The 16,402-nt window shown below is 36.1% G+C and overlaps 3 protein-coding genes across 6 annotated transcripts; all 3 read right to left on the bottom strand.

The window, feature by feature from the left end:
• Positions 1-973: 973 nt before the first annotated feature.
• LOC140765651 (65-kDa microtubule-associated protein 5-like) lies at positions 974-7,038 on the bottom strand. The gene is made up of 11 exons (XM_073104829.1): positions 6,876-7,038; positions 5,741-5,944; positions 5,384-5,635; positions 5,090-5,305; positions 4,219-4,374; positions 3,943-4,102; positions 2,797-2,948; positions 2,488-2,575; positions 2,216-2,289; positions 2,054-2,128; positions 974-1,571 (listed from the first exon to the last, which is right to left on the bottom strand). The coding sequence occupies exons 1-11, from the start codon at positions 6,948-6,950 to the stop codon at positions 1,287-1,289; spliced, it is 1,737 nt and encodes a 578-aa protein (XP_072960930.1). The 5' UTR covers positions 6,951-7,038; the 3' UTR covers positions 974-1,286.
• A 782-nt stretch (positions 7,039-7,820) lies between these two features.
• On the bottom strand, positions 7,821-10,065 carry LOC140766115 (cysteine proteinase inhibitor 12-like). Its single transcript, XM_073105551.1, has 4 exons — positions 9,813-10,065; positions 9,360-9,555; positions 8,287-8,432; positions 7,821-8,143 (listed from the first exon to the last, which is right to left on the bottom strand). Exons 1-4 carry the CDS (start codon positions 10,035-10,037, stop codon positions 7,991-7,993), a joined length of 720 nt encoding a protein of 239 aa, XP_072961652.1. The 5' UTR covers positions 10,038-10,065; the 3' UTR covers positions 7,821-7,990.
• A 130-nt stretch (positions 10,066-10,195) lies between these two features.
• LOC140766114 (SNF1-related protein kinase catalytic subunit alpha KIN10-like) lies at positions 10,196-15,052 on the bottom strand. Of its 4 annotated transcripts, none has more exons than XM_073105550.1 (11): positions 14,936-15,052; positions 14,160-14,352; positions 13,894-14,078; positions 13,382-13,564; positions 13,161-13,292; positions 12,890-13,075; positions 12,607-12,696; positions 12,445-12,528; positions 11,763-11,918; positions 11,371-11,613; positions 10,196-10,324 (listed from the first exon to the last, which is right to left on the bottom strand). In XM_073105550.1, the coding sequence occupies exons 2-11, from the start codon at positions 14,344-14,346 to the stop codon at positions 10,286-10,288; spliced, it is 1,485 nt and encodes a 494-aa protein (XP_072961651.1). In that variant the 5' UTR covers positions 14,347-14,352; positions 14,936-15,052; the 3' UTR covers positions 10,196-10,285. The 4 variants fall into 4 exon arrangements, with proteins under 4 accessions (XP_072961651.1, XP_072961648.1, XP_072961650.1 ...); XM_073105547.1 differs by lacking the exon at positions 10,196-10,324 and adding an exon at positions 10,680-10,950; XM_073105549.1 differs by lacking the exon at positions 10,196-10,324 and adding an exon at positions 10,680-10,950 and having other exon boundaries at positions 13,161-13,259.
• Positions 15,053-16,402: the final 1,350 nt, after the last annotated feature.

Genomic DNA, 16,402 nt, shown 5'->3' with positions numbered 1-16,402 from the left:
ACATAAGCCCCCAACAAATTGACAAGGGGGAGTGTTGGGGGGACAGGGATATAGATTGCCATGGAAAACAATCCTGTGGTCCATGGTATTGTATTCTAATTCCAAGAACCTGTTGTTGTTCTATTGCATTCTATATATTTGCTGGGTGTTTAAAGATATACTTTTTCATGCTATCTTGCATTATAATTCCTTTTAAGAGATAATTACATGTATATATTCTTATAATTCCTTTCAGATGTCTCTTTGGTTAGCTATCTATTTTTCTTTTTTCTTTTTCTTTTTTGGGTTTAGAAAATGCATGATTACTTTAAGAACTATTTGAGGGGAGGAGGAGGAGGAGTGAAAAATTGATGACAAAATATTCATTTTGTTATTTTTAGTGGTTGTCAAAGTGTGTAAAAAAATAAAATGAAGTAATCTGTGATGTTAATTAACCCATCATTTAGCCCAGAAAGGGATTGGATATGTCAACCACTAGACATATATTATATTATTCGGCTGGATGAATTATTGGTTTTACATTTCCAATGATCAATACCACCACCACCTATATCGAAGATACATCCACACCTCATGCTCGTTTGTGCATACTTAGTCACCACCTAACGTTTGTTTGCAGTGCATCACCAAGCCTCAACTTTATCACTTGAGGGACCATTAACCATATACTTGTATCAATATCATTATCATTATCAAACTCTCTACGAGGAGAACAGTCAAGGCGAGGAAGAAGCCAGCGACGTATCTGCTGCTCTGTAGGTATGATGGATAGCAGCAAGTATTTGGTGGATTACACACCATACTCAACAGTCCTGGCTCTGTGCCCTGACACCAACCTTACCTTGGACAACACTAATGAGTTGATACTGACGTTAAATTGCCCTTTTGGCTTAGTGAGTGAGAGAGTGAGAGACAGAGAGCTTGCAATTATTTACCACCACAGAGAGTCGAACACTTTCGGCAAATAATTGGACATTAAATAGCACAACCTCAGCAAACTAAAACGTTACTTTCTTCTTTTTTTCTCTTGACGAAACATAAAGACGTTTGATAGAGGTTTAAAGACAAGTTATAATGTAAAAGAGATTGGTCAATAACTGGCATAAGAACAAGTTGAAGGTCAAGTAGGTCCACTGATGGTTTCTTTCAGGCTAAAGCCTGAAGCCATCACACCTATGCTGTATAAGTTCACAAAAATGTAAAAGTAGCAAATTTTTTAAAAGAGCGGCATAAACGTTTTCAAAAATGGTCTTCAATCGTTAGCACAAAGGTTGTGCTTAGTACTTTCAAGGGGAAAAAATGGCTGAACTATCCTTTGGAAGGGCGACATAGTTCACGGGTATCGCCGCACTTGCCTTTGCAGTATCCTTTTTTTCCTTGCTAGATGATGAGACGCCATGCCTCGACGACGGCGTCGAGATACGACGACCAGTTGGAGTTCCAGCAGCCATGTTGACATTAGAACTCTGACCCAGTGGCTTCTTCACTGGAACCTGCCGCATTGGGCTAGGCTTTGTTCCAAAAAGTGCTTCCTGTTCTGCAGCGAATTGCTCTTGCAGTCTCTTCTGCTCCTGCAAAACGTTGATATTAGCTGGGCAGTGAACTATGCAACATTTGGTCAGCTGTAATAACGAGAAACTTGTGCTTTTTCATAGTTTCATAACCATTTACAAGTCAACTAAACAAAATGAAGAACATCAGGCCACTACTCCTAACTATTAAGTGAACGAAGATTCGGGCCACAAAAGTTTCCAATAGGCTATACTGCTAAACAGTCTGCCCATAATGTTTCTCCACATTGAACGTACCATACCTTTTATCAACTCATTTCAGCATAGAAACTTATTTTCTTTTCCACTGACACATGATAAACCTGTTCTCAGCAAGACTCAACACAACCGTGCAAGTACAAATAGATAAGATGAAAGACAGAGATAACACCAGGATACTAGTAATCCAAAAAATATTAAAATGATCGCTGTCAGAGGGCCGTTAACAAATGTAAGAAAGAAAGAAAGAAAGAAAGAAAATAGAGAAGAAAGTGGGGACCCACCCGTGATCGTTTCTTATCTTCTTCTTTCTGCTGTCTAAGCATTGTGTATTCTTGCAAGGTCTCGAACAACCTTACCTGAAAGAAGTATGTCTCTGTATTTTAATCAATCTAATATATTGACATTTATTATTAATTAGAAGAGTTCCACCAGCTGAATTTGACCTTGTCATACATAAATGGAACTCCTTTGTCTTTCTCCCAAGCTTTGACTTTTGCAATCAAATTCTCCACCAGAGCTACAAAATGACAATAAATAAATAAAAGCCAGGAGAGACAAAGTATGTCCAGAATATAATATAGTATTGAACTTTTTTAAACTGCAAATCTTTTCACCAACTGCATAAATAGAATTACTAGCTTCTACCATCACAATATCAAGGAGCCATATATATTTTCTTAATCTACATAAGAGAAACGAAAGATTACAAACTCACATGGTAATTTGCTGATTAGTATCCGAGCTTTCTCAGCACGCTTCAGATTCTTATGCACTCCTCGGCCAGCACTATAACGATTTTGATCCTACACAAAATAGAACATGCTAGATATTAAGAAAATAACAGATATAAAGAGATTCATCCTAACAGCAAATTTGAAATTGAGAACTCTTCAAACATTCTAAGATTATTAGGTCATTCTACCTAGACACTATCTTGTCTAGGTCAATAAAACTGATATATAAATACTCAATTATATAAAAAGTCATACTTTAATCAACTAAATGTGTGACATGCTAATAATACCCTCTCATAATCGTCAAGCCAGCTCTCCTCCTCACATGCCAATGTCCATTTCTCGACCTTTTCCAGAATGTCCTTTCTGCTAAGGGCTTGTTCTTTAGCCTTTGAAATCCGACCATCCATACCTGCAAGCAGCTCAGAGAGGTCTACTCTACCTGTAAGAAATTCCAATGGTTAAAGTCAACAAGTTTTAAAGAACATCCTACAAAATTAGACTGAAGTGGTGATTTTAACTTGCAAGTTACATCTTACAAAAAAAAAATTATAGGAAAAAGAACTTGGCGCTAATCTATGATAAATTTGATAATGTTCTGCCCAAAGAGGAAAAATAGAATAGGGAAGTCCGGGAAATTAGGTGAAGTTGAGCAGTGTGTCTCACATTAATACTCTGTTTCTAACATGGTAAATCATAAAATATGAAATCATTAATGCCATGTTATGTAGCAATTAAAAGATCCTTTTATGTTCACATATGCAATAAAAAGTAATACAAGAAATCAGGTATCACAATGCAACAATCAAGAAACTAGTCCCATGGATCTTGGTTTGACCAAAGTAACTTTAGGAGAATCCTATTGCCTCAATAGTATGCATAACAAACTCAATCGTTAGTTGTTCCTTATTAAAAAGAATGAAGTAGCTGATAATGTCCCAATGCTTGGCAGTATCAGAAGTCACCATTAGGTAGAATATATTTAACATGATATTCTGCAGAATTTAGTGCATCTGCATATCTTGAGGCAGAAAAATTCAGATGATAAAAAAGAAATGGTTTATAAGAATACATTTAACATGATAATCTGCAGAATTTAGTACATCTGCATATATTGAAGCAGAAAAATTCAGATGACAAAAAGAAATGGTTTATCTAACATAAAGAAAAATGCACGCATATATTTGCATGAGAGCAAGACAGGGCACATTAAAGCAAGCAAACACAAACTGATCAATTCATTAGTACATCATATCATAAATACAGCATTGAAAAAAGAAATTAGCTGGAGAAAAAGATGAGAAACAGGAAATAGCTCAATACTGTCGTCTATATTGTAGACCTCCCTTTAAAAAACCCATGATGTTACATTCTAAGTACTGCAATCACTGAACTCAGGAAATATCAGTATTGGTAAAAAGGGAATTGAGAATGACCAGAATCAATAAGGTTGATAAGCATGTTCTGTTCTGAATCACCCTCTACGTCCATATGAACATTTCTATAAATCTCTTCAAGTTCACGTTGTTTCTTCAATATGAGTTCTTTCATTTTGCTAGCTTTCAGAATATTCAATTTATCGACTTCAAGCTCAACCTATCAATAGAAAGAAGGACATAAATGTCATGGTGATGGACAACACTACATATATCCAATAATGAAATACTTAAATCTTTTGGATAAAATATAAAGAGAAAACAAGCATGATTTACCTGTTCGATGACATCAAGCGCAAGGCTTCCTTGGCCCAACACTGTATCAGTCAATGCTGAAATCAAGCAAGTTACATGGTCAAACCTTTTCTGTTCATCAACTGGTGTGTCCATGAGGTTCCATAACTCAATAAGTGTACTCCCAAGATCTTGAAGCTACAAAGAACATAATAACTTGATGATGAGAGAAGTGTTTTTTAACAATTAATGCTTCTGTCCAACAAAAAGTAAACAATTACTACGCTCAAATGGCTAATAACCATAAGTAGTAAGAGCAACAACTTCTCAAAAGCATGACATTGGCAGCAAACAAAGTTGACTATGTTTTTAGTAAACTCTTGTCTAAGAATTTCAGTACTAGATTTAATCAAGATAATTTCTTTGCTACCTGTAATTGCCTAGTTGGTGTTAAGTTTTCAATGTCTGGTTCAAAAACAGATAAAAATGTGTAGCACACATGCACTAGGTAGCTCAGCAACCAGCAAGAAAATATGAAACTGGATTCCTAGAAGAGTGACTCTTTCAAACACTCACATCCAATGTGCTGGATTTCCATATTACGGACACAAGATGGTAGAAGTGTGGAAGAACAACAAAAAGGCACAAGGATGTGACAATTAATAATGAAGAATTCCGGTACCATTATGCACAAATTCACATATAGAAGACAATTCAGGTGAAAATTTAGGTTAATTTGCTCGAAATATATAAGTACTTTTAGAGCTCTGTGTCATTTTCAGTTCCTTGTTATGATGAAGACTTGTACCTATCATACAACCAAGATCTGTAAGTAACCTGACTTAACTCTTAGTATTAGTAAATGGCATTCTATTATAAAATAAATGCAAGGTTATGGCATTTCTAGACACACCTTTTGTAGCCTCTGGTTTTTTTCTTGCTTTAGTGCATGAACAATTCCTGCAAGTCTAGCAAGTGTGTCATTGCTAATACTCTTTGAATGGCTGTTTGCCATATCAGCAAAACTGGGATGAACTTCAGACAGCGTCTTATCAAAGTCAACTGACATCAAAATGGATAGTTCATGTATAGATTTGATAAGTGCGTTAACCTTCTGCAGCCGCATATTCTGAAATTTTAAGAACATATAGTAAGATTAGGCCTGAATTGTCACCCAAAACATTTGTTTTATCATGAAGGATTGCACCTTATCTTTTTGCAGCTCATTAAGTTGAGACTTCAGTTCTGCCAGTCTCTTTAGAGTTAAGTCTCGTTCATCCACTTGAGTAACAGAATTTTCCTGGTCAATGGTACCTGCAATTTCTGCACATATGTGGACAATTTGAAATTGAACATCCATAAAGTCTCTGATCCTTTCTTCTCTCTTTTGCCTCAGGTCCACCAGCAAAGGTTTTATTGCAGCCACTTGTTCTTTAAGCGTGCCTTTTGGTTTTTCCAACTGAAATGAAGAAAAAACAAACAAAAAATACACATAAATATAACAGAAGATAAAGATGCATGAAGTCAACAGCAGACATGACAGATAGCAAAGAAGTTCACGGACCCGGAAAAAGGACTCCCGTTCTCCAAGTGTGGAGATGAAATTAGATGCTTCTGCTTCACCCTCGGCTAAAATTTGATGCAAATCTGCTTTGTGTTTTCTGGCTTGGTCAACTTTCCGCCGGTAAACACTGAGACATTCCTGTTCAAGCTGTAATATCATCTTATCTCTTTCAAGGTCAGTTTCCCCTATTTCATCCCATAAATCCTGCATCGAAAATTTACCGTCATTATTGTGATCACCATCAGCATACAATGAGCCAAAATAGTAACACTAAACAGATTGAGTCATTCCACCAATCTTACATGTGTGAAATAAAAGTCCAATTTTGATATTGTCAGAAAAGGAAAAGAAAAGGATAGAAGGATTTTTACATCCATTTACGGCATTGAAGTCACATTAGCAGATAAACTCATTACGAAATGCAAACATTTGTAACAACAAGTTGCGAAACATCGAGTGATCCAAATTAGCAGTCCCAATCCCAATACACACAACACAAGTACATGGAACCCCAACCAACAAACACATGGACAGAGTAAATGGGTAATAGACAAAAATCAGATTAAAGGAGGAAGAGGTCATAGATACAGACAAATGGCACAAAGATTTCATCTTTGCAGTTACCATCCGTGCACACAGCCAAATGCAGAATTAAGGAGCCTCTCAAACACTCTCATGCAATAGATAATTGTTGATGATTCATTGTGCTAGCCTAATAGGTTAAAACTTCCCTAATGAAGAAAAAACTATCGTACAAAGGTAAATGATGTCTTCAAATCATTTAAATGTTAAGAAGAAACATGAATTATGCCTATAACTTTATAAATTTCAAATCTTTACTGCTTCTTGATTAAAAGTTAACATAGAAACCATGGATTTCAAACAAATCAAGTTAGAGTACAGGAAGTAGTATGATCTGTAATCTTAGCACGCGATAGTTAACTACAAGAAACGGTGCAGAATTACGGTGTAACCATCAAGAAACTAAAACGAGATTAAGAAAAATATTGTAGCTACCAAAAAGAAACTTCCAAACGAGATACTGAAAAATCTCGAATGAGTTCCTTACAATTCTCAAAGAAACAGAGCAAAACATCAAAAACCCTAGGAAGAAAGAAAGGGGGAAAAACCGAACCTGCAATTCTTGTAGCAAAGAACCGCAGGTGGTGACCGCAGCGCAAGGCGGGGACTGAAATGGGAGACGAGACATCGAAGAGATCTGAGCCCTAGACCTCGGGGATCGATCTCATCCAGGGTTTACTTTACAGAGAGAAAGAGAGAGCGGATGTTATGGTTGGTTTGGGAAGGTTTAAATTGAAAAAAGAAGAGGCGCCAAAACCGAAGAGGATTTTAGGGGAATTAATCGCGTCGTTGTCTCCGCTTCCCATTCTCGGAAGAGGACGGAGGGAGGACATATACAATTACACGTGGCGTCGTCTGGAGACAGTCGTAGGAAAGGACCGTGCTGTTCCTCGTGCTTGGTCTGGTCTCTTGGGACCAATATAACTCCTGGCAGTAGTCAGGACCAAGGACTCGAGGAGTCTTCTAATTCGTCCTTTCTAAAGCTTTTATTTAATATTTTTGGTATTTATGAAGCATTTGCAATAAAAAAATAGTAAAAATGAATTCTAAAGCATTTTTACTATTTAATACCTTCAAATATCCTAACGCTAAATTATTTATATATATATATATATAATAAACCAATAGACTTAAAATTTTAAATTACAAAAACTTAGAATATGTCCTTTTTTCCCTGAACTTTTAGAACAATAAATATTTTTTAATGTTTTTATTTGTATATTATAAATATTAGGTACATATTAACTCAAAGAGTGTTATCAATGAGTGTTCTTAAAACATTGGAAGTAAAATACATGATGAAGGATAAGTGCTTTTAATAAAAAAAATGCATAGTGCTTTTAATAAATTTCTCTTAGTGTAATCAAATGGAAGTAACCAAATACGTCTCGTTGAGGATCAAAACTGAATAGAGACCAAGAAATCAAAGAGAAAAAAGGCTGCCACTAAGATGAGCAGCATTTATAGGTCACACCAACAGGTATTATGAGGAAGATAGTACTCGAAATCATCATTTACGTATACAAAGTTCCAAACAGGAGAAGAGTTTACTACTGCCACAGATTATAATATCACCATACGAGGTCCTCGATTCTACTATGTTAGATATATGAATCAAGAGACCAGTGTTAAAGACACTGCATCCTACTATCTAGTCCGAATTCTAACTTATTGTCTGCCGGAACCCAAATGCTCCTGCTGCATGTAGTTCAGGTTTAAAGTCCCTTCACGGTTCTTGTGTACTTCTACTTTAAATCTCTCCTCCTTGCTTCCCCTTTTTACTTTAAGAAGCATGTGGAACTTGGCAAAGTCTTCAATCACCTGAGAAGTGAGAATTAAACGAATGTAAGAGAACTGTCATGGCCCAACAATTTCAAATAGATCAAGAAGAGTGCATAATCTTCCCCACCACGAAGATTGAGCGAAAAACAAACATAAGCCGAACAAAAAGGAGAGGGGCCAACCTCTGCCTTTGCATGGAGGACCTCCAGTAGTTCATATGGAACCAGTGAGTTGGATCTCTGCTGAATGATTTTGACAGCATGATACGCTGCATCTTGGACCACAGGGTCATTAGCAGGAACAAGGTGTAATCCAGATTCATGCCCATCTGGCATATGACCGGCTCATTATGAGAATGGGAGCCAGAATAAAAAGGTACAAAGACAAGCCTCAAAAATGGACAATTGAAATGGTTATGGTCCCTCGTAACTGAAGTTGCAGCGCAGTGAAAAATTGCAACATCTTTTTCTTCGTTATGCTAGAATGCTATGCTTGAGCGGGAGAGTGGGCACTTTTTGTTTACTGGTAAATTATCAGCTGGTCTTAGAATGATGTTTTCAACCTTTGGAGGAGCTATGACACGGTAATCGCTTACATTTCAGAAATTGTTCGGCATTTATGACTTATGACTATGAAGACAAATATAAATCAGGTTCAGTAATTTCCCATCTACAAGGGGGCTGGAGACCTACTCTTAGGATGAGGTTATTGTCGTGGCTGGGCTCTCAAAACTTGACCTACTAAACTGTCTAGCTCGATCAAAGCAGACCTCGATCTTTCTTAGTTAGCTGGTCCTTAGTTTGATATGCTCAAAAACATAAACGACCATGGATTCAATTTTTATGCAATTCCTCAAACATGAGTACTACTAATAAATAAATGACCATGATCAATCTTGGTCTTGATATTAATGGATCAGCATGAAGCAACCTGCTCTATTGGTTCCTTCAGTGAAGTATCAAGTGATTAACTACGTAAAGCTGCTGTAAGAGTCAGGAGTTATCTGATTATTCGTACGAATAAAAATCAAAATTTGTAATTTAGATCATCTCACCAAATTCTGATTGCTATACCACAATTCACTGTCCACCTAGAAAAGATTATTTTATAGCTTTTTTTCTGATAGTCTTAGTACAGCACGGAGATCATCTACCTTACTGTACAGAAACCTATCTATAATTACCTATTTCACTATAAAATTTACGTACTGAAGTAAAAAATTTCGCCAAATTTGATCAGATAAGTTTAGCAGTACCTCTCTCAGAGGTGCAGCCACCCGCATGAGTAAATTCTTGGAGCTCCTTGGAGTTCAGCCATGGCTTGACCCAAACCTTTGCCTCATAGAGCTTCTTCTTCCCTGCATCGATTGCCTCCAAGGTAAGGTGATGCAGAGTGCCAGAAACCACCTGCTCTTTTGCCTTCACCACCCGCGCGAACTCCAGCAGGGAATTCTATGCAAGAACAACGAACACACCAAATCAAGACCTCTCTAAAAAATTCCTCTTTTTTCACCTCCAACGTTTTAGTCTTACTGAGAAAATTGAACACAAATGTGCTAAGAATTATCAAAAGGGGGAATTTTTCGCAGTAAGACTAAGATACTGTTTTGGATCAAATCACGCGATCGCCAAGCAAGCGGGAAGTTAAATCTAAAAAGGAATCGGGAACAAAGGGAAAGGAACAGAGGAAATAAAAGAGAAGGGCTCGCCTCTTTCTTGTTGTGTTCGTCGACGGCGAAGCGGGCGAGCTCCTCGATCTCCGCGCTGTTCTTGTTCCCCTCCTTCTCTCTTATCCCTCCCAAGGTTGCCATGGCGATCCCGCCCTCTTCTCCTTCCTCTCCTCCCCGGAACCCTAACGCTGCGTAAGAGACGAGCGAGGAAGCAGAGACAAGCACGAGAATAAAAGCAACCGAACAAGATGAAACGAAACCCATGCTACCCACCTCTTCCGCTATTCTCAAGGGAGAAATCTTTATAGCGTTTCTCCTCTCGACTTGTGGCACGGGAACGTCGGAAAGCGGCGGGTCAAGCGCCACGTGGCGGTAGACGAGGAAGACATCCGACGGCTGGTAGGGTCATTATGAATCTATGATGTGTACTTGTTTGAACGACGGTTTTGACCCGTAGGATTAACTTGTGATAGTATTTCAGATTTGGAGGAAGACGACGAGAATCTTATTGCTTAATTTTGCCGCAAGCTTTTGATTTGACTACTTTTGCTCTGCTTAACCAAAAAAAAAACTATAATGATATTATTTCATTTTTATTTAAATTATTTGTAGTTAATTATAACAGAGGTGATATATGAGGCGGCTTTGTTCTCGCCGTACTCACGTTTAAACTGTTCATCTGAAAATAAGAAGAGAACAGTAATGGCAATATAAATTTTCTTTTCGGAATAGAATCATCTTTGACTAAAGGGATTCAAATCTCTTCTCGTCATCAATTAATATAATATAATCTTTAGTGAAACTCATAATCAAATAAAATATGTGATGGATGAGAGAGTCTTAGAACGCCTCCCAATACCATAGCTGCTAGAGTATATCAAAACAAGAAGGCCAGTAGTAATGAAGTAGAGAGAGCAAAGAGTATATCATACAAGATGGTATAAGATATTCAAACTAGTGTATACAAAACTGTTGCTATAGTTTAGAATCACGTAAAAACTAACGACGACAGAAAACTTTGGTCCCAAAATGCCCTTTAAGTCTTTAACATAAGAGGAATGGATCACAGAAGGTGAAGCTGACAAAGGAATGAGTGACAAAATTCTAGGAAAAGAATCGGTGGGCCGCGGACTCTCTGCAAGTCAAGAAGGTATAGCTTTTGAGGAGCCTTGTAAAGCTGCGAAAGAAATAGTGAACATGTAAGAACATAGATAGCCCTTATCCTTTAGAAAATAGAAAAGGAAAGAGATTATAAGGTGAGCAAATATGATTGATTCTTATGACTCGTTGTAAATTTATAATGAGGAAGACACAAGATGAGTCTGTAATATAATCCTTTGGTTTTCAGAATCCTAATCCTTTCTTATTTGATTTCAAAATATCATACTCCCAGATGCTTCTATAGCCCACTTATTATTTTCGCAACTGCCATCGATCTGCTATGAGAACTGATACTAAGCCCAAAAAAGAAAACAAGATTGCCATTGGGTAGCTCAGCATAAAGCTTTTCTCAAGAGAAGCATATGAATGTAACTTGAGTACTTCATAAATAAATCTAACAATGAAGTGAAGTATATGGCCACACAAAATTCCTTACCTGAACTTCAAATTCAAGATTGTTTCCTGACTTTAAATCAGCATCAGCAACATCACTGAGAGCATCTTCACTACTGCTAGGGGTTTGATTCATATCCAAGGAGAGTTTAGTTTGAGGGCTGCTACCTGCATTATGGAGCCACCTACACTTCATATTGTAGTCCCCAATGTTCTCCCAGCGCACATTTAGGATCTGAAAGGCTCTCAAAACCTCAGTAATAATGCCCCTTGGATCAGCTGATGACTGTCAGAGTCAATTCAATTAGTCGTTAGGCATTAATGTAGTACTGTAGTCAATCACTCGATGACCAACTATCAATATATGGATTACTCCTGCCATTTCGGTAAAAGGATGTATGTTGAATAAATTGGGATTTAGTAGGAGAATATAACCTGGACTCCAGCTGCCCATTTATGTTTGACAGGAATTTGCATCTTCTGTGATACTGCTCCGTCCCACATGTAAAGATGTCGCTGCCACTGATGCAGATTATTCCAGGTTATTTTAGCTGGTCCTCCTAATTGATGGCTTCTTGAAGTGTTACAATCCTGATAAGTTTAATACAATATGAAGTTATTAACAATTTGACAACGAGATTCATGAAAGAAGAAAATAAAGGGTACTTGTGCATGTGCATAACAGATGGTGTATAAGAAAGGACAGTGCCTTCGCTATGAGAGTACTAATGCCTGAATGTATTTCTCATTTATAGCTTTATACCGTAAAAACTGATTGTATCTTAATAAGCTCAGCAAGTAGCATATACTTGATTAGTGTAGGTTGGGTACTTTCATTTTGTCTAAACATAGTTTTTGGCACACATTCAATCTACAACGACCAGTCTTACAAACACCTTTTATCATATCTAGCATCTACAAAGATCAAGATGGCGAATTTCTACCCTAACAAACATGTGTAGAGTTTCACGGATTTTTCTTTTGCAGGTGTAACTATATCTAGATAGAATAGCCTAAAAGAAGTAGTCTTTCAATTTTAGTTTTGAAAGAAAGGATATGCTAAACTGAAATGTCAATGAAAAGACATTGAGGTTACATATTCTGAAGAAGATCTTACATATCCATTTTGGCAACTATAATAATCATAATCTCCGAAAGCGTGAATCTTTTCATCCAGTAGTAAGTAATAAGTCACTGTTGCCTGCAGGAGACAAGATTTCATCTAAAATAAACATATACAGTGAAAACAAGAACCATAAGAAAGTGAAGTTCATAATACCTCATTTTGGATTCTATTCTTTAGGGATTGGATAACATGAAAATGATCGAAGCCATGGCTGATCACACCTTGCAGTACATCTTCGTCAACCTATTAGAACTTAATTAATGATTGTATTATTGAAGTATCTAGACCAAACAGGAAAGCCATTATGTCTTTTGAGATAAGATTGGAACAGACTTGGATATTGGAATTTTTAATTAATAACATAAATGCCTCAGATCAACTATTGAAATATCCACCTCACAAGCAGAAGGAAGAATAAGTAGAGCAGCACATATACCTTCTTTGATATGTTTTCCATTACTTCAGCTGGGACAGTTAAGCACTGTGGAAGATTAAACTGAAACCATGGATGTTCACGGATTTGTGGAATGGTAATCCGTTCTATTGGATTGACAACAAGGATCCGGATAATTAAATCCCTTGCTAACGGTGATACATGATGTGGAATAGTGTAAAGTCCTTCCTGTTATCCACTTCCATTCAGTTGATAATGAACAAAGAGATATCATGTAAAATAAACCAACAAGGGTATATCTCATGTTCTGCACCTTTATTTGCTTGAATAAATTGGGAAAGTTATCCGCATCAAAAGGAAGCCTTCCACAAAGAAGAACATATAAGATGATCCCACTACTCCATACATCAACCTGAGAGCCAATATACAGATTACCTGAGATGACCTGGAAGTGTGGATATCATCAAGTAAGACAATTGCATAACAAACCTAGAATGATAAGTGCATGACTCTCTTGTACAGGTCTGTTTCTACCTCAGGAGCAGCATAATTTGGGCTTCCGCAGCATGTCTTAAGAAAATAACCATCACGCATTATATTGCTTAAGCCAAAGTCTGCAAGTTTAACCCTGCATTCGGAATCCACTAGTAGATTCTCTAGCTTCAGGTCTCGATGAGCAACTTTGTTTAGGTGGCAAAATTCAACACCAGCTATAATCTATTTCAATGAAAGGAAAGTTTTCAGATTTTAAGAAACCAGAATTTGAACAAGATGATTTAGACCAGAAAGATAATTCTTCAGATCTATGAGTGAAGTGTAATAATTGAGAGGTGATCTGTGACAAAAGCTGTATGTGCCATGCAAAGAACATATAGAATCAGTACATGCTTACAAACATTAGTTCCAACTTCCAAGACCACAAATAGGGTATTGATATGAATAGCTATAAAGTTCATTGTATAAACTATAGAGCTTGTAAGTCAACTCCTACAATCTAAAATAATGCAAACTACTCTTAATGAAGATAAAATTAAAATGCCGATTACCTGCTGAAATATATAGCGAGCCTCGTCCTCCGTAAGTCGGCCCCTTTCAGTGATATAATCATATAATTCTCCACAACTCATATACTCCATTACAAGATATATTTTCGATTTTGTTTCTATAACCTCATAAAGGCGAACGATGTTAGGATGTGAAAGCCTTCCCATTATTTCAATCTCACATCTGACTGAAAGTGAAAAGGGAGATCAGTTACATCTTATAAACATCATGTTACATATTTTGGAGATTAAGGATCTCAATAGTTTACCTCTTTTTACTTCAACTTCATTCAAACTTTGGAGATTTAAAATTTTAATGGCAACCCTTTTCCCAGTCAAAATATGTTGTGCTAGTTTCACTTTACCAAACGATCCGATACCAAGTTTCTTCCCCAAGATATATTTTGCTTGAAGAACTTGAGACTTACCGCTCTCATTACAGTCGAGAGATTCCATTTCGAGCTGTGGAGAAGACAATAGTACAATGAAAATGCTAATTCTATATGCGAGAGAAAATGAACTACAATACTTGATTAACACATAGTAAAACAACCGAACATTGGGAACCAAGAGATCGAATGTCCAAACAAAGCAAGAGAAAGCTAAAATTATCAAGAGACTACATACTCAAATAATAAAAATAATCTAACTCCAAAAACTATGCTTATCTGGATCACTATTATACATTAACACATGAAAGTTCTGTAAAGTAGCAATCCACCAAAGTCTACATAAAGTAACATATTTGCTTCAAAACCGTAGAATGTTTTTACTTGTCCGTGAGGTTAATCAGAATAGGCCATAGAATCTGATTGTATGTGAAGTAGGATTGTTGAGATCAAGGATAAGCTTCTTTCTAAATAAATCTTATCTTACGTTTTCTACAGCATCTTAAAATCAGATACAACCGCAAGAGAGAAACAACTGAAGCCGATTGAGATTTAACCAAACCTATCTCCTTAAAAGAGAATAATCTGCGGGTAAAGAGAGAAACAAATGAGATGCTCATAATATTTTGGAGAAAGCGAACGGAAAGAATGCCGACCTGGTCACAAACAGACGAAGGCTTCGTAAGCACGCCCACTACTGCATCAAGTTGGCGTAGTTATAGTTCACTTCAAGAGAAAAGGAACCAAATGGAAGAAAGCATAGAATTTCACGGAGAAAAGACAAGCTCTGTTTTCATAGCTTTCGTGTATCCAAATAAAATACATACACAAAAAAGTTGGTGTCGGCTTTATTTTTCTTCTTTATATTATTAATTCGTTATCTAATGACTTATAAGCTTTTGGATTATAGTGTGGTTATTGATTTCTTGTGGAAGAAAGCTCCTCTAATGGGTGTTAAAAATCAAACCAATCAACTTGGACAATGATTTAGGAGTGAATTTTGCATAATTACTCGTATTATTCATTAAATTTGGAATTTGCAACCATGAAATAGTCCTTGAAGTTATTAAATAATATAGCACACGAATTTGAACTCGGCTGGACCACCCTAGTAGAAAAGCAGGATTCCACTTGCACGGAATAAAAGGGTTATAATTCCTTTATTAAAATAATCATACGGGTTCATTTATGCATCAACAGTACAAAAAATTATGAATCTTTAAATATGTTATGATACTAATTAGAAAATAATTTAATATATACCCTCTATCATATGCTTTTATTAATAATAAAATATGGATTAATAGAGCGTGAAAAACATCTATTGATCTAAACTCAAAATCAAAACTGATCATTAAAACTTATATTAGATAATAAGAAGCTTATAAATTACCTATCGATCTTCACGGTTTAATTTGTAACAACTTTGCTCGCTAGATCCCGTGATACACAACTTTCCGTAGTAGATTTCTAAACTTTAGCACATTTGAGATTGATCTCTGTCTCTATAACCATTGAGACATAGTTCTCTAATGGCCTCCAAAAGATGATATAAAGATAATGATAAACGGCTTCCTAGTTTAGATTAAATTTTTTTTTATATATCTCTTAGAGATAAAGATGTAATATTTTTTATAAGATTCTCTTAGAAATAATGCCTCTTCGAATATTCCCTAAGATAATATAAATATCTCTTAAGAATAAAACAAAAGGATCTCTAACCATATTTCACAGAATAATATAATTAGTGAAAATTCCTCGATATCATTCGTAAAGTTGTTCGAGCAAATTACTGAAACCTAAAAATTTTTAATTTAAATTTTCAAATCACTTGTATATATAAGTTTTTTAACATTAATACATTTTATCAAACATCTCATAAATTGTTGCATATATTTATACATAAAATTTAGATACATATAACATGAGGATTTGACAATCTTAATCAAATTCGATCTAATTGTATGATTCTCATGTACATAATTTTGGGCAAAATTATAATAGTCTAAAATATACAAGATCGAAATGTTGATGCTCTCCTTTGCATCAAAGCGGCCAAAAGGACCATAATTAGAGCTTTTGACCAATGTAATTATACTGGCCAAACAATATATTCAATTATG

Source organism: Typha angustifolia, chromosome 8, assembly GCF_048772165.1.
Source record: "Typha angustifolia cultivar Huaian chromosome 8, ASM4877216v1, whole genome shotgun sequence".
NCBI classification, from domain to species: Eukaryota; Viridiplantae; Streptophyta; class Magnoliopsida; order Poales; family Typhaceae; genus Typha; species Typha angustifolia.
The sequence above is the reverse complement of the archived record's forward strand: the minus strand, read 5'-3'. Positions and strand labels throughout refer to the sequence as shown.